Source organism: Hippopotamus amphibius, chromosome 7, assembly GCF_030028045.1.
Source record: "Hippopotamus amphibius kiboko isolate mHipAmp2 chromosome 7, mHipAmp2.hap2, whole genome shotgun sequence".
NCBI classification, from domain to species: domain Eukaryota; kingdom Metazoa; phylum Chordata; class Mammalia; order Artiodactyla; family Hippopotamidae; genus Hippopotamus; species Hippopotamus amphibius.
Window position 1 is genome coordinate 127,770,780 of NC_080192.1, and position 23,463 is coordinate 127,794,242.

The 23,463-nt window shown below is 51.6% G+C and overlaps 2 protein-coding genes across 5 annotated transcripts; one reads left to right on the plus strand and one right to left on the minus strand.

The window, feature by feature from the left end:
• Positions 1-171: 171 nt before the first annotated feature.
• Positions 172-13,637, minus strand: DNAJC5G (DnaJ heat shock protein family (Hsp40) member C5 gamma). The gene is made up of 6 exons (XM_057743204.1): positions 13,525-13,637; positions 12,551-12,666; positions 2,059-2,174; positions 1,540-1,753; positions 1,199-1,343; positions 172-431 (listed from the first exon to the last, which is right to left on the minus strand). Exons 1-6 carry the CDS (start codon positions 13,589-13,591, stop codon positions 364-366), a joined length of 726 nt encoding a protein of 241 aa, XP_057599187.1. The 5' UTR covers positions 13,592-13,637; the 3' UTR covers positions 172-363.
• SLC30A3 (solute carrier family 30 member 3) lies at positions 11,807-22,409 on the plus strand. 4 transcript variants are annotated; one of them, XM_057743201.1, is made up of 9 exons: positions 11,807-12,156; positions 12,862-12,989; positions 17,712-17,893; positions 18,446-18,592; positions 18,689-18,842; positions 19,432-19,630; positions 19,879-19,984; positions 20,223-20,357; positions 21,588-22,409. In XM_057743201.1, exons 3-9 carry the CDS (start codon positions 17,758-17,760, stop codon positions 21,734-21,736), a joined length of 1,026 nt encoding a protein of 341 aa, XP_057599184.1. In that variant the 5' UTR covers positions 11,807-12,156; positions 12,862-12,989; positions 17,712-17,757; the 3' UTR covers positions 21,737-22,409. The 4 variants fall into 4 exon arrangements, with proteins under 4 accessions (XP_057599184.1, XP_057599186.1, XP_057599185.1 ...); XM_057743203.1 differs by having other exon boundaries at positions 12,925-12,989; XM_057743202.1 differs by lacking the exon at positions 12,862-12,989.
• The last annotated feature ends 1,054 nt before the right edge of the window (positions 22,410-23,463 follow it).

Below are 23,463 nucleotides of genomic sequence, written 5' to 3' on the forward strand. Positions count from 1 at the left end.
TATAGCAGCTCCGGGACAGGATCCATCCTGCTTGGTTATCAGGATCCTGATGGAGATATTGTAAGTGGCCGAGCCTACCAGCTGACACTGGCTCCCATCCCAAGGAAGGCACAGGAAAAAGAATGCTCAGGAAAAGACTGTCACTGCTGCCTCAGACCTCACAAGGGGTAGGAGGGCTGCTCTCTAACAGATTAAAATTGGGACTGGAGCTAAAAAGAATAGCTGGGTGGCCCTGTGTGGCCAGGGTCAGTGATACCATCAAGGACAAAGATGGCATCCTCGCTGGGATGGATGCCATCAATGCTTCTGAAGATGGGAGTCTTACAAGTAGAGGGACAAATCAGGGTCAGTGTCAGGACAGGGCTACTTGCTCCTCCCTTCACCGAGTCCAGTGGACTGGGCAGCGGAAGGTACCCTCACTGGGTCAGCACCTAAGGACAGAAGAAGATGGCATCTTATTAACCAGAAGGAATGACCACTCAGAATTTAAAGCCAACCCCTATAGGGAAGGACACAAATACCTGTAGTCCGTCCATACTATAAAGATATAAACTTTCCACTAATGACTCTGCAGAAGTTTGTGTCTATTCTTTTCTTACCCTTTAATTATTGCAGCATTTCAGTTTTCATACCTCACTCTTCTTCATCTTTTAATAATTATCATCACTCGAATTATCTTCCCCTCTTCTAAAATGCTGTCTGTGTCCTATAACGGAATTTGAAAAATACACATGTAAACAATCAGTAACGATTTTTTTAGTCCACGGGTGAGAAAACAGTTACCTTGCAGTTGTACGTTGACATCAGCAGGTGGCACTGGTGTGACCTGCAGTCAACCCACACTTTAGGGGATAATCTTGGACGCTTTTTTACCTTTCTTTTGAGTCAATGCAATGAACTGCATTTTCTAACTTGTCTTCAGCTCCTGCCTTTTCCAGGCACAGTCCTCCCCACCATTCCTTACCCTAATGCCCATCCTATTCATCAAGCTCCACAATCATGGAAGGCCAACATTACATTCAAACTGTCAGTCTGTGGTATAAACAAACTCAGAAAGCAAGTGTATCCTCCTCTCTTTCTTCACTTTGCCCCAGTACTGACTTGAGACTCCCATAGTTGGGAGTTCACAGTTTCACCCCCAACCATTTCCTGCATCCCTGTGCCAGCTCTCTCCCCGGTCCCTGTCTGTGGTTCTCACCTGACCTTGGAGGCTGGCTCTGGACATTTGGCTCATATTTTTTCTTAGCTGCTTCCTCGGGTGGTGGCTTCAGCGTTCCACAGCAAAAACAGCAGCAGCAGCAGCAACAACAACAGGTGAGCAGAGCACACAGGAGGACAAGCATCTAAAAGGTGGGAGAGAACGGCGTCAATCCAGCAGTTCTTGTGTATTTCTATTCATGCTCCCCTCCCTCAACCCTTCCAGCACCCGGTATATGAGATGACAGGAGCACCTATCCTGGGAGAGGAGGATCTGCTGTCCTAAGAGAGGAGGGCTGCCCCTCCTTCCTTATTCTTAAGGGACTAGGAGGAATTGTGTACCTTGAACCAACAACTGTTCAGCGTAAAATAGTACGTGACTCCTTCTTCACCAAAGTGATCGTATATATATATTCCCAATGAGCCATGCCGATCGTAAATTTTCCGCTTCTTAGGGTCACTCAGTATGGAGTGGGCTGTGTTGATCTCCTTGAATATTTCTGCTGCTTGAGGGTCCCCTGGATTCTTGTCTGGATGATACTTCAAGGCCAGTCTCCTACCCAGACAATACCCAAAAGGAGGGTGGGGAGAGGATGGGAATGGCTGGGGAGGGGGGTTAGGGTGAATGACAGGGACTAGGTCTCCAGATGGTGAAGAAAGAATACGTGAGATGTGGTACAAAGGATGGAGGCAAGCAGCCCAAGTCCACATTCCTTCCCGTGTCACACTGAAGAGGATGATGGCCCCACCTGGCCCCAAAGCGAAGGCTTGGGGATTTAAAAATGGGTCAGAAAGGAAGGTAGAGGGACGAGGGGTTAAGGGAGAGAACTGCAGGGTTGAATAAGGGGCTGATGTCTGAACCTGTAGGCCTTTTTGACATCTTCAGGTGAGGCGCCCTTCTTAAGCTCCAGCACAGCATAGAGGGTTGACCCCGTTTTGGACAACCGGCGCGCTGCTTCGTCCACATGAGCCATGATCTGGGTCAGAGGAGAAGAAGCATTTGTGAGAACTTCCACAGGTGGGGCCACAGAGAACTTCCAGTGACAGGAAGCTCATCACCTTCAGGGGCTGGGCAGGTCAGTGGCTACAACGGGACAAATATAAGACAACAGTGACTGGCATCTGTGACGAGCAGGAGAGTGCAAGTGACAAGACCTTCGAATTCAAATTTTAAAGAGGAAACATCTTCTCACAGTTCCCAGTGTCCTTCAGATACACAGACCTCCAGGCACCCCACGTTCTACACAGGTGAAGCAAGGAGAGGTCTAAACCCAGCAAAAAGATCGATTTTGTCCAGAGCCACTAGTACCTTAAGTAAACAGCCCTGAGCCTGTCCAAGCTCATTGCTGGGTTTGAAAGATCGGCAGGGCCCCAGCCCCTAAACGAGTTGAGTGGGGAATCGTGGAGATCCCCAATTCCCAAGGGAGAAACAAGTCAGACCAAACCCTGAGCTGCCCAAGAGAAGTCAGACGTTCAAAAGCCAAGCCAGGAGGCGGTGCTTGCACCTGGGCCAGACTTTCTTTCTCTTCCCCTCCCCTCTCAGGCCATCCCACCCCTGTCCCTCAGGCAGAATAGAGGGATGACGCAAGAGTTGAAGGAGTAAATGAAAAGCGGAAGCTGTAGGGCAGACCAGAGAGGCAGCAGGGCACAGGACCCCAGAGAATGAGGGAGCGCTTGGGAGGCTGTGGCCAGGGAGAACCAAGGCAACAAGCTCAGAAGGGAATGCTCTGGTTCCGCAGGTCCCCTCTGGCTCTGTGTGGACCCCCCAACCCGACCTGCGTCTACCTCGGAGTCGCTCTCTTCAGCCCGGGAGGCCTCACGCAGCCTCCATCAAGGTGTGAAACTTCACACGGCAGCTGGCCACAGGCCGACTGCGCCTGCGCACTGCGTCAACACTACGGGTCGCTTTTGGGCGCTGCCCGTAAATCTGGGAGGGACTTATTTCGCTCGCGGGAAGCCTGAGCGTAGGGATCTGCTGGGCGGCAGAGGTCAGGGGCGGCGGCGCATGGGTTCCAGCCCCACCCGCGGGTGCAGCCTCCGCGACGTCCCCTTTCTCCGGTGGGAGGGGAATCGTTCATCCTGATCAGGGATATGGCTCACAAAGATCACGGGGCTTGCAGACCATGGCTGTATGAGAGGAATGGTTGCTACAAACCTTTCTCAAGAGGTATATTACCTTCTCCGTCTTCTTTTACAGAATTTAGGGGTCTCCACTTGGTCCTTTTTTTACCTTCTGCCGGGAAACTCCCACACGTGCTTTAAGACCTACATCAAATGTCAGTATTCCTAGGAAACTTTCCTTCGTTCATTTCCTCAGTTGTTCCCACCTTCCTCTGTAAAAGCATTTATCCTATCATATTGTAACTTAGTTTGCATGTTCCTTTAAAATGATGTCTTGAACATTTCCAAAAGTCATTATTGTTCTTTAGAAACTTCCTCTAAATACTATCACATCACGAAGATGTACTATAATGTAATTATATAATCCAGATTGGATAATTGTTTCTAATCATTTCGTGGTATAATGACCTTATGAAAATTCTTAACTTTAAATCTATAAATAAATATTTTTTTTCCTTTGGAGTAGATTCCTGGAAGTGGAATTGTTGTGTCAAAGTGAATTTTTTTGCGGCTTTTGATCCATATTGCTAACTTTCTTTGTAGAAAATTACCAAAAGTACCAATTTACCTCCCTAATTTACATGCCACCTGCAGTGCATGAGCGCACCTATCTCTACTCACTTTCTGTGATCTCCTACAGGTTCGCATCCCTCATAATTTACCACTTCATGATGTTGGTTTTCGTAACAAAGGAGCACTCAATGACACCTATAACATGGAATTGAAAGAGCCTTATTGTTTCAATCCTGTCTCTCTGTTACCTCTCTTGTGAATTTTATTATCTCTTCTTTTTATTACTGTTACTTGTGAACATTTCTTCCCTTCTAAGTTTTAAGTTGTAAATCAATACTGCACCCAAGATGTGAGCCATCTGAGCAAACTAAAGCGTCTATGTGCAACAGACACAACAACCACTGAATTAATTTATTTCTGTAGATCCGTGATCAGTGTAGGTGTGGGGATTACAATCTTTGGTATCACTCACCCAGTTAATAGGTTCTGGGTTAGATGAGTTTAGAAGTTAGTCATCTAAAGTAAAGGAGATAGGGACTTCCTAGGTGGCACAGTGGTTAAGAATCCGCCTGCCAATACAGGGGACACGGGTTCAAGCCCTGGTCCAGGAAGATCCCACATGCCGTGGAGCAACTAAGCCCGTGTGCCACAACTGTTCAGCCAGAGCCTGTGAGCCACAACTATTGAGCCCATGTGCCACAACTACTGAAGCCCATGCACCTAGAGCCCGAGCTCCACAACAAGAGAGGCCACCACAATGAGGAACCCACACACCACAATGAAGAGTAGCCCCTGTTCTCCGCAACTAGAGAAAGCCCGTGTGCAGCAATGAAGACCCAACACAGCCAATTAAATCAATAAATAAATTTTTATTAAACAAAATAAAGGAGATAAAGCTGACTTTTTTTTGATGGTTTGCACTATGCCAAATTTCTCTAACCTCCAGCCTTTCGTCACCATCATGGAAGGATAGAAATAGCAGAGCAGCCCAAGTCATTCTTCACCAGCACTGGGAAGGGAGCAGAAGGCGTTGGAAGTGCAGTGCATTTATGGTGAGCTTCTCACCTCAGTCTACAGGCCCAGTGTGGTCCGGCCCCTGCATCTCATTCCAGCTCTGAGTATCACTGTCTTTCTTGCTCTGGTCTCTGCTGCACTGCTTTCCTGTCCGTTCTTTGAAGACCCCACGTTCCCTCCTACTTCTCTGCCTGGAGGACTCCTCCCCTGGCTACATGCATGGCTGACTTATCCTGTGTGGCTCTCAGCTTCATGCCTCTTCGGAGAGTCCTTCTAAATTGAGTTCCATTTCTCTCTCCCCATCTCATAACACCCTCACCATGATTTGTAAATATATATTTATTTGCATGTTGATTTGTTTAAGGTCTGCCTTCACCAGTGGACAGTGACCTTCACAAGGGCAGGGACCTTGTATGTTTGCTCACCATTGTATCCCCAGCACCTTGAACCATGCCTGGCTCATAATAAGTGAATTAATGATTTGCTGAATGAGCTATAGCAGAGGGAGTCCTCTGCTGATCCACCGGAGGCCTAGAGTTTGGGCCATAGCAAGAATTCCCTGGGACAAAAGCGCTTAGCTGGGGAATTGGGCAGGACTGCAGAGCCCACATTTCCTTATGTGATCTGAGGCAAGAAGAGACACGAGAGGTAAAGAGACAGAAGGCACTAGGAGAGATAGTCATGGAAATTCTGGGCTCCTTGTTTCTTGTTTGTCTTAGTTCCTAATGCAATTTGTGGAATATTGTAGGTGCTCAATAAGTGTTGGTTAAGTGGAATGAACAAGCACACTTTTGTGTACTTTTTCAGAAGCACTTTTACCTAATTGTCTCCTTTGATCCTCACAACAACCCTGGGAGGTGGTATGATCCCATCCCTGCTTTATAGAAGTGAGCCTGAGAAAGAGGACAAATTAGGCTCCGAGAAGAGTTAGTAAACATCTTTCACATCTTGCCAGAGGCTCCAGAATGTTATTACTTCTTATCGCTGCCCTCTGACATTTTAATTAATTCTAATCATAGTTCGTGGCTCTTGAAATAGCCATTATCTGTAAGTCTCCTGAGCCTCTGCTCTGTGTGAGATGACACTGCAGCCAGCAGGCTGCAGAGATGGGAACAGAGCAAGCTGGTCAGCCTGGCATCCTCTGGCCAGGGCCCTCCCCTTGTCCTTCACCCAGAAACAGACTCTTTTCAACTCCATTTCTGTGCACAGGGTCTCTTCTGACACCCAGCATGGAATTAGGAAGAACACACAAGCCAGGAGTCAGAAGCCCTAGATCTTTGTTTTGGCTCTGGCTCTAACAGACTGTGTGATGTTGGACAAGTCATTTAACCTTCAGAGTCTCTTCCCTCTTCTGTAAAACCCTGTGCCATTTCACAGGGTTGAGGTCAAGACCAAATTAAATTTTGTTGTAAAAATAATGGAAAAAATTAAAATAACCATGCTAAACAATGATGACAGGCTCAAATCTTTTTGGGAATCATTTGTCCTCCTTGAGTCAGAGATCTTAGAAGTTTACTACCTCACAGAGCCATTTGGTCTTTCCTGGAGAAAACCAAGAAGCATTCCTTATTTACCCACAAACAACTAAAGTTTTAGTCATATAACTGGAATATACACATACAGACAGCAGACATTGGCATATTTATACCCAAAATATCACGCTCTCGAACATATGCAGTGGGAGAGAGATCATAATTTGTCATGCCCAACCCCCAGGTTCTAGAATTGTACAGATTTTGAGCTGGAAGGGACCTTACAGACAACTCTCATCCAATGCCTTCCTTTTATAATTGAGAAAAATGTGGCCCAGAGAGAAGGATTAACCTGCCCAAGGTCAACCTGTGAGGTCCAGACCTGTTTGCTGACTCCAAGTTCAGTGCCTGTACTGAGTCGGCTCCTGATACACACCAGCTCCCTTCCCACTTTAAAATCTAGGTGTAGAAATAGACCAAAGCTGTAGCTGATATTCATCTCCTTTCATGGTGATGTCAGGCAATGTCCCGCTTTCCCTCCCCTAAGTCGAAGGCATACCTACTACATGTGACTAAAAACACCTCTGGTCCAGTTTGTTTGCCTGTCCTCCCCAGGGCAGATGTCTCGTGGTGGGAGGCGGAGGGCTTCCAGCTAGAGAAGCTGCTTTATACCCCATCCTCTCTGCCCTGCTGCCCCAGACTCTGCAGACCTAAGGGCAGGCGAACAGGGCACACCTGCCTTACCTGTAAAATGGAGGTAACAGTCTCTGCCTCTTAGGGTTGTTAGGAAGATTAAATATTTAATTTGGATGGTGCTTGGCATGTGGTAAGTGCTGCGTCATCGTGCCATCATCCTCATCATCGTCATTATTCTTTCTATTCTCTCTCCTCCCAATTTTGTAAAGAGAGAAATTGCTTTTCATTCTGTCTCTGGGAAGAAGGGGTAAATCAGGATCCTCCCTCTAAGAAGATTTGAAAATTATCATTGGAATCTTCCCATGCCTTTTTTTTTTTTTTTTTTTTTTGGCACACGGGCTTAGTTGCTCCGTGGCATGTGGGATCGTCCTGGAGCTAGGATCGAAGCCGTGACCTCTGCATTGGCAGGCAGATTCTTAACCACTGCGCCACCTAGGAAGCCCTCCCATGCCTTTTCTACATCCTTTTCTCAGCCTCTTAGAACCCTATTTTCTCATTCCTCTACCCAGTGCCCTCTGGCTATCCAAAATATCCCCCACAGTGTTCCCCAAGCAGTCAGAACTCCAAAATTACCTCTCTCATTTCCTCTCTTTTAAGCGTTTCTAATGAACATGATTACCTCCATAAAGTGATCTCATCCCTAAGGGTTAGGTGGAAAGCAATCTGATTAAAACCCTGTAATTCAGCTTATAGTGAGAGCAACTATTAATACCTCACCCTCTTAATTCTTAACTAACACAAAAGGAATAACTGGCAGAATTTCAGGCAGTATGACTAAACAGAGTGGAAATATCAGGCTATGTTTTGGGAAGAGACTTTGGGCCTTAAATCACTTCTCTCCTTTCTGTTCAACTCCACCAGTTTCGTATCTTTTCAATTCTGGGGCTGTGCATTATTCTGAGTCTCCTTCTACATCTCCTATAAGTTTCCTGTCCCCCTTGCTGGCTCCTCTCCCTTCTTTCATCTCGTGATTGTGGATATTCTGTATGGTTTGGCCTTTAAGCTCCTGCTTCTGCTCTCTCTCTACTTCAGAGATGCACACTATGGGCGTGGCTTCAGCTGGCACTACTCTGCTTTAGCTCAGCTTAGTATCATCCACATGCCAGTCCCCCATTGCCTCAAAGCCATACCCTGAAATCTGAGCTCATGACCTTGCCCCCAGACTGGTGGTTCCTCTTGCTTTCTCTGTTTATGTTAATGTTATGTCTCTTTCCAAGATAATTCTGCTCCAAACCCAAACATCAGTGGGTTGTGGACCATTATTTCCCCCAAATTCAGGCCAGAAATTATTAATTTCTTTTTTCAAAATTGCTCTTTCATTTTTCCCTTCTTTTCAGCTCCTATAGCCTCGAAGTACCTCAGTTACAGGATTTCCATGTCACACTGACTGTTGTTCTAGCCTCCTAATCATTCTCCCTATTGCCAGTCTCATCCTGAATACTGTTACCAGATCAATGTTCATAAAGCGACGCTTCCATCGTTATCATTCCTTTGCTCCTAGCCTACAGGATGCAAAGCAACCCTTTAAATACGGCAATGAACTCTACAATTTGATACCATGTTACCCCTCCAAATGCATTGTCTGCTATTGCCCTAACGTAGACCTTCCATAACCATCAGTCTTTTTTTCCCTTTTCACCTGTATACCATTGCACTCACACCGGTTCCCCTCATGAACTGTCCTTTTAATTAATCAATTCACTTACTTACTTAATATATATCTATTTACTTACTTAACTTACTTAACAAATATCTATTTTTTAAATTAATTAACTTATTTATTGAGTGCATTGAGTCTTCATTGCTGCACCTGTACTTTCTCTAGTTGTGGCTAGCGGAGGCTACTCTTCACTGTGGTGCACAGGCTTCTCATCGTGGTGGCTTCTCAAGTTGCGGAGCACGGGCTCTAGGCGCATGGGCTTCAGTAGTTGTGGCTCGTGGGCTTAGTTGCTCTGAGGCGTGTGGGATCTTCCTGGACCAGGGATTGAACCCCTGTCCCCTGCATTGGCAGGTGGATTCTTAACCACTGTGCCACCAGGGAAGTCCCAACAAATATCTATTAATCATTGCTCTACACCTAGTACTTTAGAGACAATGATAATCAGCTCTCAGATTACAGCTTAAGTGGAAGATAGACATTCATTAATATCTTTAACAAATATTTTTTAGGTGTTATCATGTGTCAGATACTGTTCTAGGTACTAGTGATATAGCAGCATGCAAAAGAGACAAAAATTTCTGCTATCATGTAGCTTAAATTCTGGTGAGAGGAGACAGTAAACAAGTAAAAAATTCTGGTGAGAGGAGACAGACAGTAAACAAGTAAAATATTCAGTAAACAAGTTAGGTAGTAATAATTGCTATAGAGAAACATAAAGCAGTGGATGGAGATGGAAAAATTTTGAGGAAAGACTACAGTTTTTAAAAGGATAAGCAGAGAGGGCCTGTAAATGTCAAGACCTGAAGCAGATCCTCAGGTGAGTCATGAAGATATCTGGCAGAGTGTATTATAGGTGAAGAGATGAGTAAATGCAAAGGCCGTGGTGGGGGGAGCATACCTGGTGTGTTGTAGGACCCATGTGCACAAAGGCCAGAGAGGCTGGGGAGTGAGGTGGGAGTAGTAAGAAATGAGATCAGAGGGGGCTAGATTGCACAGGGCTTTGCAGCCCAGTGGAAAGCCTTTGGCTGAGACAGACGGAGAGTGATAAAATCTGGCTTAGTTGCCTAGCCTAGGTTGAGGATAAACTATAGGGCAACAAAGGTAGAAGGAAGACAACCTACAAGCCTACTGCAATAATCAAGAAGGCAGACAATGGTGGTTTGGACAAGGATGGGAGCAGGATTTGCTGACAGATTGGATGTGGGATAAAAATAGAGAAGTCAAGGATGACTCTAAGGTTTCTGGTCTGAGCAAGTGGAAGGATGGAGTTCCCGTGTCCTGACATGGGAGGACTGATGGCAGAGAAGGTTTGGGATGGGGGTGACGATCAGGAGTTGTTTTAGATGAAGCTTGAGATGTCTATTAGACATTAAAAAGGAGAGGTCAAGCTGACATTTGGGTATATGAGTTTGGAGTTCAAGTGAGAGATCTGGGAATCATCATACAAGATGCCTTTAAAAAAAAAATTTTTTTTTAAATAGGAAGTTTCAAACACATGTAAAAACAGAATAGTACAATGATCTCCCGTGTACCCATCACCCAGCTTCAACAATCATTGCTTCTTGCTGTTTCTAGATAGTATTTAAAGCCTTGAGACTGGATGATATCTCCATGGGACTGAGTGTAGAGAGTGACCAAGTCCCGGACTATTCCAGCATTAAAAGGTTGGGAAGATGAGGAGGAACCAGCAAAGGAGACTGAAAATAAGCAGTCAATGAAATAGGAGGAAAACTAGGTTATGGTATCCAAGTGAAGAAAGAAATAATCCCCAAATAACAATTTAATTATAGTAGGATAAGTGCTAAGGAAGAAAAAGAATTGTGCAATGAGAATGTATAACATGCACTAGCCTGATTTGGGGGGTCAGGGAAGGCTTCTCTGAGGAGGTGACATTTAAGCTGCAGCCCTCCATCATCCTCTGTATCTCCAACTAAAATCCTGCTTCCTCCATCCTGCTTCCACTCTGACAATCATCTCCTCCTTTCTGGGATGGCTTTGTCGAGGACTATGTATCAGGCACTATGGTGTGCTGGGGACACAGTGGGGAGAAAGACAACACCTGTCTTCAGGGAATTTGTACTCTAGTGAAGAGACTGAGAGGCAAAACAATGTAACAAAATGTGGTGAGTGCTATTGTCACCTAGGCACAGTGGCCCTTGGGAACACCAGGGAAGGGCACATAACCCACCTGGGGAGTCAGGAGAGGCTTTCTGGAGGTAACACCTGTACACATACCCTTCAGCCTGGCTTGGCCCTTTCAAGTGTTAACACTTGCCCACAGGCTTGGATTCCAAACCTTGCCTGAGATCTCTGGCCCAGCCTAAATTCTGACCTCAGCACTGGGCTTTGCTCTCCTTCTCGTCCAGTACGAACTGGTCCAGCCTGAAGCCCCCTTCTCAGATGCTTTGTCACCCTCCGCTCTGGAAGCTAGCACTGACCTGTCCTCTTGAGAACATCCAGGGCTTCCTGCCTCCATAACACCTTTGGGACTAAGAGTAGCCTAAGGACTCACCTTAGGGAAAATTGGTATCTGAGGAAGGAGTAAGAGCATGTGGGTAAATCAGTAACCAAAAACTGCAGAAGAGAAATCTCTTGCAATCACGTTAAAGTCAGGAAGGGAGAGAACACATCTTTTTCATCAGGAATCTCCAGCTAGGATAGCAAGGTGCATGGCAGGAACAAGTGTTCAGTAAATGTTGAATGTGTAGTTCTTAGAAGACTAGAGTTCCATACAGGGCACCAGCCCTAAGCTGTCCTTCCAACTCCTGCAACAACTTTCCTAGCTCCTGTCCAGGTGTAGAATGCCTTCCTCAGACCTGGCATTCAAGAGGACCCTTTGCGAAGATTTTCATAGGGCCACTTGATGGTTCTTTGAGAAACAGGTGCAAGCTGTTTCACTGCCAGGCTTTTCTTGCATAAATTTCCAAGCAAAAGAAACTGTTGGTTTTCTCCCTGCCATTGCACTTGGCTTCCAGAGGCAGCACGTTCCAAGGCCAGGGAGCCGAGGCGAAGGGCAGCCCTGTTACCCATCTGCTCCGACGCCCCTTTCCCTTCCTGCCTTGTCTCTTCCCGCCGGCTGGGGGTGGCGGGGCAGGCACGTGCCAGCGTCTGCGCCCTCTCCCGGGCACCCGGGGCTGCTGTCCCTGCGCCACAGGCTGCCCAGGGAAGGAAATCCCGGAGGAAGCCATTGTTGTTATCACGTCCGCCTGTTGTCGTCATGGGCTGAGGCGTGCCTAGAAGCCCCCGTCCCGCGTAGGGGCCCGCGGTTTCTGCCCGTTTTCGAGCTCGCGCGCCCCGGGCCGCTTGGAGCCCGGGAGTGAGCAGTGGCCCTCGCGCCCCAGCTCCAAGGCTCTCAGAGCTGGCAAAGCCGCAGACCCGGCGCGGAGCTTCGAAAACCGACGGCGCCAGACGGGACGTGCCTGGGGCCCTGGCATAGGCGAACCGGACATGAGTTCCATCCCGGCTCTGACGCGGACCAGCCAGGTGACCTTGACCGCTGGCTTCGCCTCTCGCGGATTCAGTTCGCCTTCCTATAACCCACCGAGGGAGCTGAGGCCCCATGCCGCTAGGGGAGGTTGGGGGACGAAAGCCACCCCCATCCTCGCTCCCTTGCCCCGCGTGTACTGTGGGCTTGGGCCTCGGGCGGAGGCTTGGGGGGAGAGTGGAGGAGAGGCTGGCGCGGGCCCCGCGCGGGGCGTGGGTGGAGGCGCGGCGCCCAGGGCGCTCGTAGACCCTTTCGTTCTTCCGTTCCGCACCGCTCCCCGGCGCAGTACGATCCCTTAGCACAAGCCGCCCGCAAACCTTGGCACGAGCCGCACTCTCCCCCGCCGGAACAGCCAGCCCGCCGCCCAGCTTGCCTAATCCGTTCAAGCCTCACCTCCTCCGCGAAGCTCTCCCGGGTTAACCCCATCACTTCCAAGCACTCTATCTGGCATGTACTCCAGGGTGGTTTTTTTTGGTTTGATTTTGGAAGCGCACAAGCAGTCTCATTGTCTGGAAAAACAATTTGGGGTTAGATGTCTATCACCAGAACCCTAAATTCATTCTGACGGGTATTCTGAAGCCCAGTGTATTCTGAAGTGTGCGTTTGATGCGTTTCTTGCCTGGGCTAACTAACCACTCCCACTCTCCACCTTCCCCATCCGTGCTCATTCTTTCCCCTCCTCCTACGGACCCTCCTCTTCACAGAGTGTCACAGCTTGGAGTGCACAATCCAGTCACCACCCCCTTTTCATTCTACACTGCTGGCAGGTGTGAGGGGCTGAGAACATTGAGCATTTGAAGCTTCGACTCCAGGCTCAGCCACCGACTTTGCTGTAAGTCACACCTTCCCCTGGGCTTTAGTTTAAATGAGGTAATGCCCGGGAAGATGCTACAGGTTTGGAGGTAAGGAATCACCTGCTGACAAGCTGACCGAAGCCTCCCTCCATGAACTTGGGGCTTGTGACCCCAGAGAGGTGGAGCACTCTTCCTTCCTGCTTGCCCCAGCCTCTGAGAGACAGTCGCCAGTGTGGCGCCCTGAACCAGAGTGGGAGAGAGGATTGGGTTCCAGTTCCAGTCCTTTATTTACTGGTCGCATGGCCCTGGACACTTCTTCCTCTGGGACTCAGTTTACTCATCCGAAAAATAGGGATAACAATGGATTGAAGGACAGCTGGAAGCTTGTTGTCACCGCATGTCTCTGTACAAAAATAAATAATAATGTGCGATACAGTGCTTGGCAGCAGACTTTGCTCGCGAATTCCGACCCCGCGTCCTCCACACAGGGGTTTCTGCCTGGAGTCCCTGGCGTTCTCCCGGATTTGTCACACTGCTTACCCCACATTCTCTTTCTGGTTCTCTCCTCCATACCTGTTTCTGCCTCCGTGTAGGGGGCTGGGGCCAGCAGGTGACGGGTGGCGGGGAGAGGGGGAGGCATGCCCTGGCGCGGACCTGCACCGCGCGGTGTCCCTTGGGCGAAGATTGGTTGGAAGGTCCCTAGGCTTGAGAGGCTCGGCTGCGAGCTGGTAGGCGGGGCCTGGGCAGGGGCGGGGCTAACCCACCTAGGGGTGGGGCTATGGAGATTCGGCGTTCTCTAGAACCCCGCCGGGGCGCAGAGGGCTTCCACCGCCCCCACCTGGCTCCGGCACCGGGAAATAGGGCTTTGGCTATGGGGACGGAGCTCCGGGGGCGGGGCTTAGGCGTGGGGGGAGAGGCTGGGGAGCGTGGAGGCGGGGCTTGGGGAGCTCGCCCCACGCGGGGCGGGGCTCCAGCAGCCGCGGGATCTGCAGTTCGGACTCCCGGCGCCACGGTCGCCGCAGTTCCCTCCACTCTGTTGGCCCCGCGGCCCTGCGGGGAGTCTGGGGGTCGACTGGCCGCTCGGACTTGGCGCGGAGCCGGCCACGCCTCTCCCTCCCTCGGTGGGGCCTAGACGGTCGCGACCGCGGGGAAATGGAGCCCTCTCCCACCACGGGGGGCTCTGAGACCACTCGCCTGGTGAGCCCCCGAGACCGCGGCGGCGCCGGTGGCGGCCTGCGTTTGAAGAGGTAGGATAGACCTGGGTCGGCCCTCGACCCGGGGGGGCGCCACCCTTCTGCCTTCCGTCCATTTCGTTGTCTCTCTCGGCCGGCCCGCCCAGCGCACCGCGACCCTCTCGACTTCGTGGCGCCGGGCTCTGTCCCCTCCGGCCGCACAGAGAGCCCCGGCCCGCGCAGCCAGCCCCGACCCCCGCCGCCCAGCAGCCCGATATGCCTCCTCCTGGCCACCCTCTTTCTCCCGGTTCCGGGAACCTGGTCCCCGTCCCGCCCCCCAAACCTCCCGACCCCTCCGCCGCCCTCGCCGCCTCTGACTTCCCCGCGAGCGACCGCCCCTCCGTCGGGCCGGAGTCCGCTCCAGGTGCCCCGATGTGCGCATTGCTTGGGGCCCTGCCGTAGGAGCCCCTCGCCTCCCGGGCTTCGGAGCCCCATCCGCAGGCCCCCGGCCCTACCCTCCGTGTTCCCGGGCTCGGGGCGCCCCCTCCAGCGCAGCCGGCTGTGGGCACCTGGGCCGAGCGTGGGCCCGGGCTCCGCAGCGGGTCTTGCGGGCCCCCGGGGAGCGGGCGGCGGCGGGGAAGCGAGGGGGCGGAAAGGAAGGAGCAGGTGCGGTCTGGGCGGCGGGGGTATTCCCGGCTCCGCACAGACGGGGCCGGGGGCGGCGAGGTGTGAAATGAGGCTCGCCGAGCGGCCGGGACAGCGGGCCGGGGGCGGCCAGAGAACCGCCTCCGCGTCCCACCGGCCTTCCGCGCCCGGTGGCCGCCGGCTCTGTCCGCCTTGTCCCTCCGAGCGGCCGCGCCAGGCCCTCCCTGGCCACCTCCGCTGGCCATTTTGTCTGCTGGCCCACCGTCCGTTTATCTCAGGAATGTGACAGGGTCTCCGGCTTTTTCTCTTTCATCTCTCCCCACCATTCTTACCCCTCCCAACCCCTCTCCCTTTGTCTCAGAGGTGGTGCCTCTGTGTTTCTCGCTCTTTCCCTGGGTGGGGGTCGTAAACCTGGGTGGACGGGGGAGTGGATGAGCAGAAGGGAGGGAAGACATGCCATCTGAATCCCTCCTGCGACTGCAGACTTGGGCAGCTGTGGGGGCTCCAGCCGTGGCCCTAGCATCTCTTCACACACCTTTTGACTCTGCTTCAGGCCAGTCTCCCCTTTCTACGTCTCCCCTCTACCCTGCTCAGTATTATTGGTTGTTTTGGGGGGGTTTCAGAGGGCCAGGAAGAGAAAATTGTCTGTCTTTCTCTCTAAATAGCAGGTAGCCCACCCCTCCCACCCCCACCCCCCCCCCCCCCACACCAACAATGAGGCTTCTTTAGTGCCCAATTAATGCAAAACAAAAGGGAGCAGCCTGTTGATGGGTGACTGCCTTGATGCCTGGCTGCACTGTCTTACAGGGCCAGGAAAGGCATCTTGCCCACTGCCCCGAAGCCACTCACCCTCTGTTTGCTCTTCAGACCCGCATCTCTGACTCCCAGCTTATCCTGATTCTCATATGACCATTAGTCACCAAATCCTGCAGTATTTTCTGGAAAAGGCTCTTGCCTACCTACCTGCCCGTCCTCTAAAATTCTGCGCAGAGAGCCTCTGGCCTGGTCTGTTCTGGACCCTTCCATCTCCTCTCCTCTCTTCCTCCCAGACTAGTGCATCATCAAGGTCATCCATCTCACGGCTCAGGAAAGATGAAATCAATCAGTGTATCTCCCTTCATGCTCCTTGGAGCTCATCGCTTTCCTCCTCAGCCCTTCCCCTGGTTCCTCACACTTAAGCTCCAAGCTGCATATCTTGTCACTGTCATTGCATGCGTCTGGAGCCCCTTTCTCTACCTAGGTCTTATCTTAAACATCTCTCCCTCTGTGAAGTTCTCCTCATCCCCACTAGAGTTGGTCGCTCCTTCCCCTGTGCTCCAAAGTCCTTTGTTCATAACCCTCCTGGCCACAGCTTTTCCTTGCATAGTAAGTCATTTGTGACACATCTGTCTCTCCCACTAGACTGAGCTTCAGTATGTGTACACTGCCTGGTACATTTCATTGAAGAATGAGGATGGATTTCAAAGCTACCCTCATCTCCCATCTCTTCTGGAAACACCTAGAATCATACACACCCAGATTCTAAGTCTTGGAAGGGGATTCCAAGAAGTTCATCTACCTGCCAGCACTTGAATTTTCCCTGGAAGCACCAAATGTGCCCCCACCTCCCTCACACCTGAACTCACCCACTGGGCAGAGCTTTCCTCAGCCGCAAGGCCCCAGGCACCCTTCCCCACTTTACTACTGTGATCACATTTCTATCTGGAGCCTTCATTTTTTCTCAAGGGTATTCTTGTCACACATCCATGAGTATTTCTAGGACTGTAGTTTTAGGTCCTTTATGCTGCAGAAGGTTCTGTTCTCCCTGGGGTCCAGATTGGACAGTAATGGGGCTGAGAATTAAGCCAGAAGGGACTGAAAACTCAGTCAGCCTGAGCTCGGCCTCTAGCATCCCCAGGCGAGGCCTGTGGCCCTATTCATTTGTCCAGGGAAGCTTATGGCACCATGCAGTTAAGGTGGCCTCTGCTGGGTGCTGGTGGGCGCACTGAGGTCCAGCTAACATGTGGCAGACTCCAAACCCAGCGCTCCTAGTGCTACCATCCCTAGTCACAGCAGTCTGCACTCTCTCCTCCCCATGACAACCCAGCTCTGGAATCTGGCCATTAGTTCTCTGTGCCAGGAACTTCAGACTTTTTGGGTCCCAGCATTTTACTCCTCTCTTAAAGGGCCACATCCAGCTGCATGTCTGGAGAGGGAAGGTGAAGGTCCTGGGCGTAAGCCAGGACCACGTGCTGAGCCCCACCCCACATTTTCACGCCACTTCCCCTTCGTATTGCCTTCACCAGGCATGTGCACCTCCCCTTTATCAAAACCCTTCCCATCCTTCCAGGCCCTTCTCAAGTGCCTCCTTCAGTTGTTTCCCTGATTTCTTCAGTAGAGTCAGTATGCCCCTCTGTCTGAGCCCTGATAGCACTTTGTTTTAACTGCTCTAAGACAATAGCTACCTTCTGCTACATCTCATAGTATTTAGGTACACATTTGTCTGGTTCACCAAAAGCTTCCAGAGGTCAGAAAGGTTATCCTCCTCATTTTGTATTCCTTGTGGTGCCTATCATAATCAATTGATTTGGTTGGAGTCTAATCTCAGCTTGACCACTGACTAGATATGTGGCCTCCATAAGTCCTCTCCTTCTCTTAGCCTCATACTTCTAATACTTTAATAAGTGGTAGACTAGACACTTCTAAGCTGCTTTCCATGTGTGCCCTGAGATTCTATGGCTCTGCATGTGTAAGGGAAAGGGAGGCTGGGATCTGAATTGTCTGTTTAGCCCCCATCTCTCCTGTGGCCCTCTGTCTACAAGGCTCCTGGGTTTGACAAGGCCTCGGGAAAGGGCAGAGAGGTGGGCATCTGATGAAGCCAGTGTGGGGGATCCAGGACCTGGGAGTGGGGGGCAGGTTAGCCCTTGAGCCAGGCCCCAGGTGGAACTGTGTTGCCTGCCTCAGTCTCTTCACAGAGCCCTCTGAGCCCCTCCCCGAGGAGCCCAAACCCATGGAGATGTCCTTCCACCACTGCCACAGGGACCCCCTGCCACAGCCGGGCCTCACCCCTGAGCGGCTGCAGGCGCAGAGGCAGCTGTGTGCCGCCTGTGCTGTGTGCTGCGTCTTCATGGCCGGGGAGGTCGTCGGTAAGCAGGGGAGCAGCTCCTCCAACCCCGTCCTCCGGACACCTGCCTAAGCCACTTCCCACTCAGAGTTCGAGGGATGTTCCTGGGTGAGATGCAGAGGAGATAGGGATGCCTGGGATGGGGCAGCTGGGTGTCCAGGACTCAGGAAGTGCAAGAAGGTGAGGCACAGCATCCCAGGGGACTCAGGGCTGGCTTATCAGGATGACCTGGTCTTTTAAAAGCCCTGTTTTCCTGTTATTAAAATGTTATTGTAGGGAATTCCCAGGCTGTCCAGTGGTTAGGACTCCACACTTTCACTGCTGAAGGCGCAGGTTCAATCACTGGTGGGGAAACAGATCCCACAAGCCGCCTGGCATGGTCAAAAATATATATGTGTTATTAGAAACACTGGAAAATGTGAATGAGTGGGAAAAAAAACCTACGTGTAATCCCATCAACAGAGAAAAATTGCAATTCACATTTTGGTATATGTCCCGAGTCTCTTTTCCATGCCTCTACACACACTGCACCTTTTCTAAATGACTTGGACGGTATATCACTTTACCCTTGCAGGCGGGTATTTGGCGCACAGCCTGGCCATTATGACCGATGCAGCCCACCTGTTGGCAGATGTGGGCAGCATGATGGGCAGCCTCTTCTCCCTCTGGCTCTCTACCCGTCCAGCCACCCGCACCATGACCTTTGGCTGGCACCGCTCAGGTAAGGCCCCCGCGTGGCCTCATGACCCTCCGATCTTGCCAGAAGGTACCGCTCAGGGTCCTGGGCAGCTCTCTGATAGCTTGTCTCCCCCTGCAGAGACTCTGGGGGCTTTGGCCTCTGTGGTCTCCCTCTGGATGGTCACTGGCATCCTCCTGTACCTGGCCTTCATCCGCCTGCTGCACAGCGACTACCACATCGAGGGGGGTGCCATGCTGCTGACCGCCAGCGTCGCAGTCTGTGCCAACCTGCTGTACGTTCCGTGTGGAGCAGGCCCCATGTGGGATTCAGGGCGAGGGGTCCTCCTCCAGGACGGGAGAGCGGGCTCTCCCCTCCCCGGCAGACTCACAGCGCACACATACAGTTCGCATCTGTCTGCTCTGGGGTTGCCTGAGAAGGAACTGGGGTAGAGACCTGAAATCCCGAGCCAAAAAAGAGCTTTGTTAAAGGCCTGCTTGTGTGCTGGCCACTCTGCTGGGGGCTGTCATCAGCACCGTCTCATTTAAGGTTCACAACCACCCCCGTGAGGTAGGTAGTGTCACCCCTGCTATACAGTTAATGAGATGGTTCCAGAGAGGTGAGCGGGGACTTGCCCAGGGCACATAGCTACTTTAGTAGTGGGACCAGGATCTGAATCCATGCCTCTGGCACCAAGTGTTCTTGCCCCCAGGCTGCATTATTTGTCTCTCTTGGATGGTATTGTCTTTTTCCTGGGGCTGGGAAAATAGGGAGAAGATAGGTGGGTAGAGGACTCCTGGGGAGGTGAGAGGACCAGGCGTGGAAACGGGCAGAGGAGGCTGGGAGCAGGCCGCCTGGGCTTAGCTGCTCTGCTTCCCCCTCAGAATGGCCTTTGTGCTGCACCAGGCTGGGCCCCCCCATAGCCACGGGTCCAGGGGGGCAGCGTATGCACCGCTGGAGGAGGGGCCCGGGGAGCCCCTGCCCCTGGGGAACACCAGCGTCCGGGCGGCCTTTGTGCATGTGTTGGGGGACCTCCTGCAGAGCCTTGGGGTGCTGGCTGCCTCCGTCCTCATCTACTTCAAGGTACCGTCTGCGCAAGCCTGCCCCGGCCTTCTTCCCCCAAACTCAACACCCCAGGCCCTCCTTCCCTGGACCCCCGCCCCACCCCACTCCAGCTCCCAGCTTCCCAGGACTCCTGGCCCAGGGGTTACAGCCCCTTTCCCTGCAGCAGGGTTCTCAGGGGCCTCTCGGGTCCTGTTTGTCCAGGATGCCCCTAGATGCTCCTCTGAAAGGTCCCTGATTCCCAGGCTTGGGGCTTTCTTTCTCTACAGCCTCAATACAAGGCAGCTGACCCCATCAGCACCTTCCTCTTCTCCATCTGTGCCCTCGGGTCCACTGCGCCCACCCTCCGAGATGTTCTCCGTGTCCTCATGGAGGGTGAGTCAGACGCCACTGCTCCCCACCCCCGGGGCCCTCTCTGACCTCATCCCAGGACTAGGCACCTCTCTTTTCTCTGAAGAACGTGTGGGGAGAAGGCCCATTGCTGGAAGGAGGATTCAGGGATGGGGTAAACTGTGGGGATCAACAGGGTGAGTGGTACAAGATGGGGGAGGTGGGGTCCAGCCTCTGGGTAGACGCGGCCCTGGCAATAAGGCGTGATGGGTGCTGCTTGCAGGTACCCCCCGAAGTGTGGGATTTGAGCCTGTGCGAGATACCCTGTTGTCAGTGCCTGGAGTTCGGGCAACCCATGAGCTGCACCTGTGGTCCCTTACGCTCACTTCCCATGTTGCCTCCGCACACCTGGCCATTGGTGAGTCCACGCTGGCCCCAGCCGGTTACTTTCCAGGAACATTTCTCCCTTCCCCTCCTACCCTCCAAACACAGGGAGATGGTCTGAATTACTGGGATTGTTTCCATCTCTCTGTCTTTTGCTGCCCCCTGCCCCTCCACTCTCTCTCGTATGTTGGAGGCAAGGTGCTCTGGACAGGGTGTTCTGGGGGTGGTTTCACCCTCTCTGAAGTAGTGCAGGGAACCAGCAATCCTTTAAAAGATTACTGGTACCAGGACACGGGGTTGGGGGCGGGGGGGGGGGTGAAGGGGAAGCTGGGACGAAGTGAGAGAGTAGCATAGACATATATACACTACAAACTATAAAATAGATACCTAGTGGGGAGTTGCTGTATAACAAAGGGAGATCAACTCGATGATGGGTGATGCCTTAGAGGGCCAGGACAGGGAGGGTGGGAGGGAGTCGCGGGAGGGAGGGGATATAGGGATATATGTATAAATACAGCTGATTCACTTTGGTGTATCTCAAAAACTGGTTAAAAACTGTAAAGTAATTATATTCCAATAAAGAGCTTAAAAAAAAAAAGACCACTGGTACCTACAGGTCTAGTGATGGGGCACAGTTAGGTGAATTATGGCTCCTCCACTCAGTGGGATATCATGTAACTTTTAAAAGTGATGATTATGAAGACTGTATGGCAACTAGGAAAAATGTTTATGGTATAATGCTAACAGAGAAAGCTGAATATAAAATTATAGCTACATTATGATTCAACTATTTAAAATATATATGGTGACTCACAAGCTGACAAAGGATTTTTGAGTTTCTTCCAGATGCAAGAAGCAATCAGACATGCAATTTGGATGCCAAAAATACTATACTTTGTAGGATATTTGATGGTAACTCTAGAGGAACAATGGGAACAGAATATTTAACATCTGGATTGTGGTGGAAAATCGGGTGGTACGGCTGCTGAAATACACAGCTGTATATTGATACTCAAAGAGCAGGAGAGAATGGAAAAATAAGAACAGTTTAGTGTGTCAGCCTGGTCGATTAGGGATGAGTCCAACCTTTTCTTTGACAGTTTTACACTGTTCGTACAATATAGAGAGAAAATAAAGCTCCTCGTTCAATCCTGGCTTTCATGCCATGAAAACCCCTGGGTCTTCCTTCACCCATCCTTATCTGGGCCCCTGCCTGGTTCCCAATTCCCCTGGGAACCTGCTGCCTCTTATCGCTCCCCCGCAGACTCCACGGCTGACCCTGAAGCTGTCCTGGCTGAAGCCACATCCCGGCTCCACTCCCGGTTTGGATTCTCCAGCTGTACCCTGCAGGTCGAGCAGTACCAGCCCGAGATGGCCCAGTGCCTGCGCTGCCGGGAGCCCCCCCAAGCCTGAGCCACGGCCCCACCCTCACCCCACTGCCAGGCCCAGGCTCAGCCCTGGACTCTCAGCACCTGCCTCCCTGCGCACGGAGAAGGGACGGAGCTGGGTCCGTACCCTTCCTCTCTCCCCGCTTCTACCTGTCAACCCCCCAGCCCCAGTGGGCAAGCCCAAAGTGCGTGTGGGGAGTGGGGCCGGAGTCAGGCTGAACAGGAGGATCGGTGCAGTGGGGGTGTGTAGAGGTCCTGTGGTCCCTGCGCCCCATGGTCTGAGGAGCCCCCAGCATCCTTTCCGTGCAGCTCACTTGTCTGTGTGGCAGGCTGGCTGGTTGGGGGCTCTGCCTGTCTACGTGCTGTTGGTGTGCCTATGCCTGGGGGAGGTCAGCAGGGGCCCCCTCCCCCTGTGGCCCTCGCTCTGTCTATGCAGAAGCCCCAAAGCCCGCACTTTGTCCGTGTGTTCTGGCCCTGTGGTTTTGTATCTGTGTGTGTGTGTTTCTTGGTACTGTGGCCTGTGTGTCTCTGTGCCTGTGTGGCTGTGCTATGGTCTCTGTGAGTCTGCAGCATCCATGTGTCCATTTGGGGGTCTTTCTGTCCATCCCTCTGTTGGTGCTGTGCCCTAGGCTATCCCAGAGAGAGGGGGGACTCCACAGCAGCTCCGCCAATAAACTTGTGTCTAACTGCATCTTTCAGCCCCTGTGCTGACTCCTCAGGAGGGGGACATAGCGTCGGTCCTATGGGAACGGATAGAATCCCTCAGCCAGAGTGACCTTGCACAGCTCCCCAACCCCCTTCCCAGCCCCTCCATCCTCTCCACCCTCAAATATCCATTCTCATGTAGGCTGAAACCCGCCAGTCCCTTTACAGCCTTCCCCTACTTTGCAGTGTGCTCAAGCCTGGGTCCTTGGCTCAGTGAGGTACCCATGCATTCTGGGCTTGGTTGTAGGAGAAAGCTGAATGGCCAGGAGCCAGGGGATCCTGGAGAGTCCTTCTGAAAGGCTCCCGCAGGCCAGGGTGGCCTTGGGCTGGTTGGCCGCAAGCTGCGGCCGTTTGGGGGAGAGTGGTGGGGTCACAGTGCTGATCTGGCTTTGTTTTCAAGCTGTGTGAGGTGCTGGGAGCAGCCCTCAGTTCTGACTGCCCCCACTCTGCCTCACAGCAGCCAACCCCACATCAGGTTTAAGCTGTGGACTCCAAGCACCTCTTTTACAATTATCCTCCCTTTGTTTTATATATGTTGAATCATATATTTTGACAGATTTGACCCTACAAACCAGTGTCATTAAGGGATTGTTCATTTTTTCTAAAAAAAATCATGCTCTTTGTGCTTTGATTTTGGATCTAGCGCTGGAGTCCACTGGCCTTCCCATCCTAGGTTGATAGAACGCCAGCCTGAAGCAAAGACCCGAAGCATTTTCATTAGCCCATGCATATTTCTGCAAGGCTTCTCCCCCAGAATGGAAATATCTTTATTATTAAATTATCTTGATTTTTTAAAATTATAAAAGCAATATATGTTTGCTTTAAAAACCTATCAAAGGAGGGAATTCCCTGCTGGTCCAGTGGTTAAGACTCTGTGCTTCCACTGCAGGGGGCATGGGTTCGATCCCTAGTCAGGGAACTAAGATTCCACAAGCCATGTGGCATGGCCTAAAATTAAAAAAAAAAAATAAAAACCTATCAAAGGAAAGTGTATAAAGTAGAAAGTGAATGATTCTCCCATAATCTTACTCCCAGAGATAACTGCTA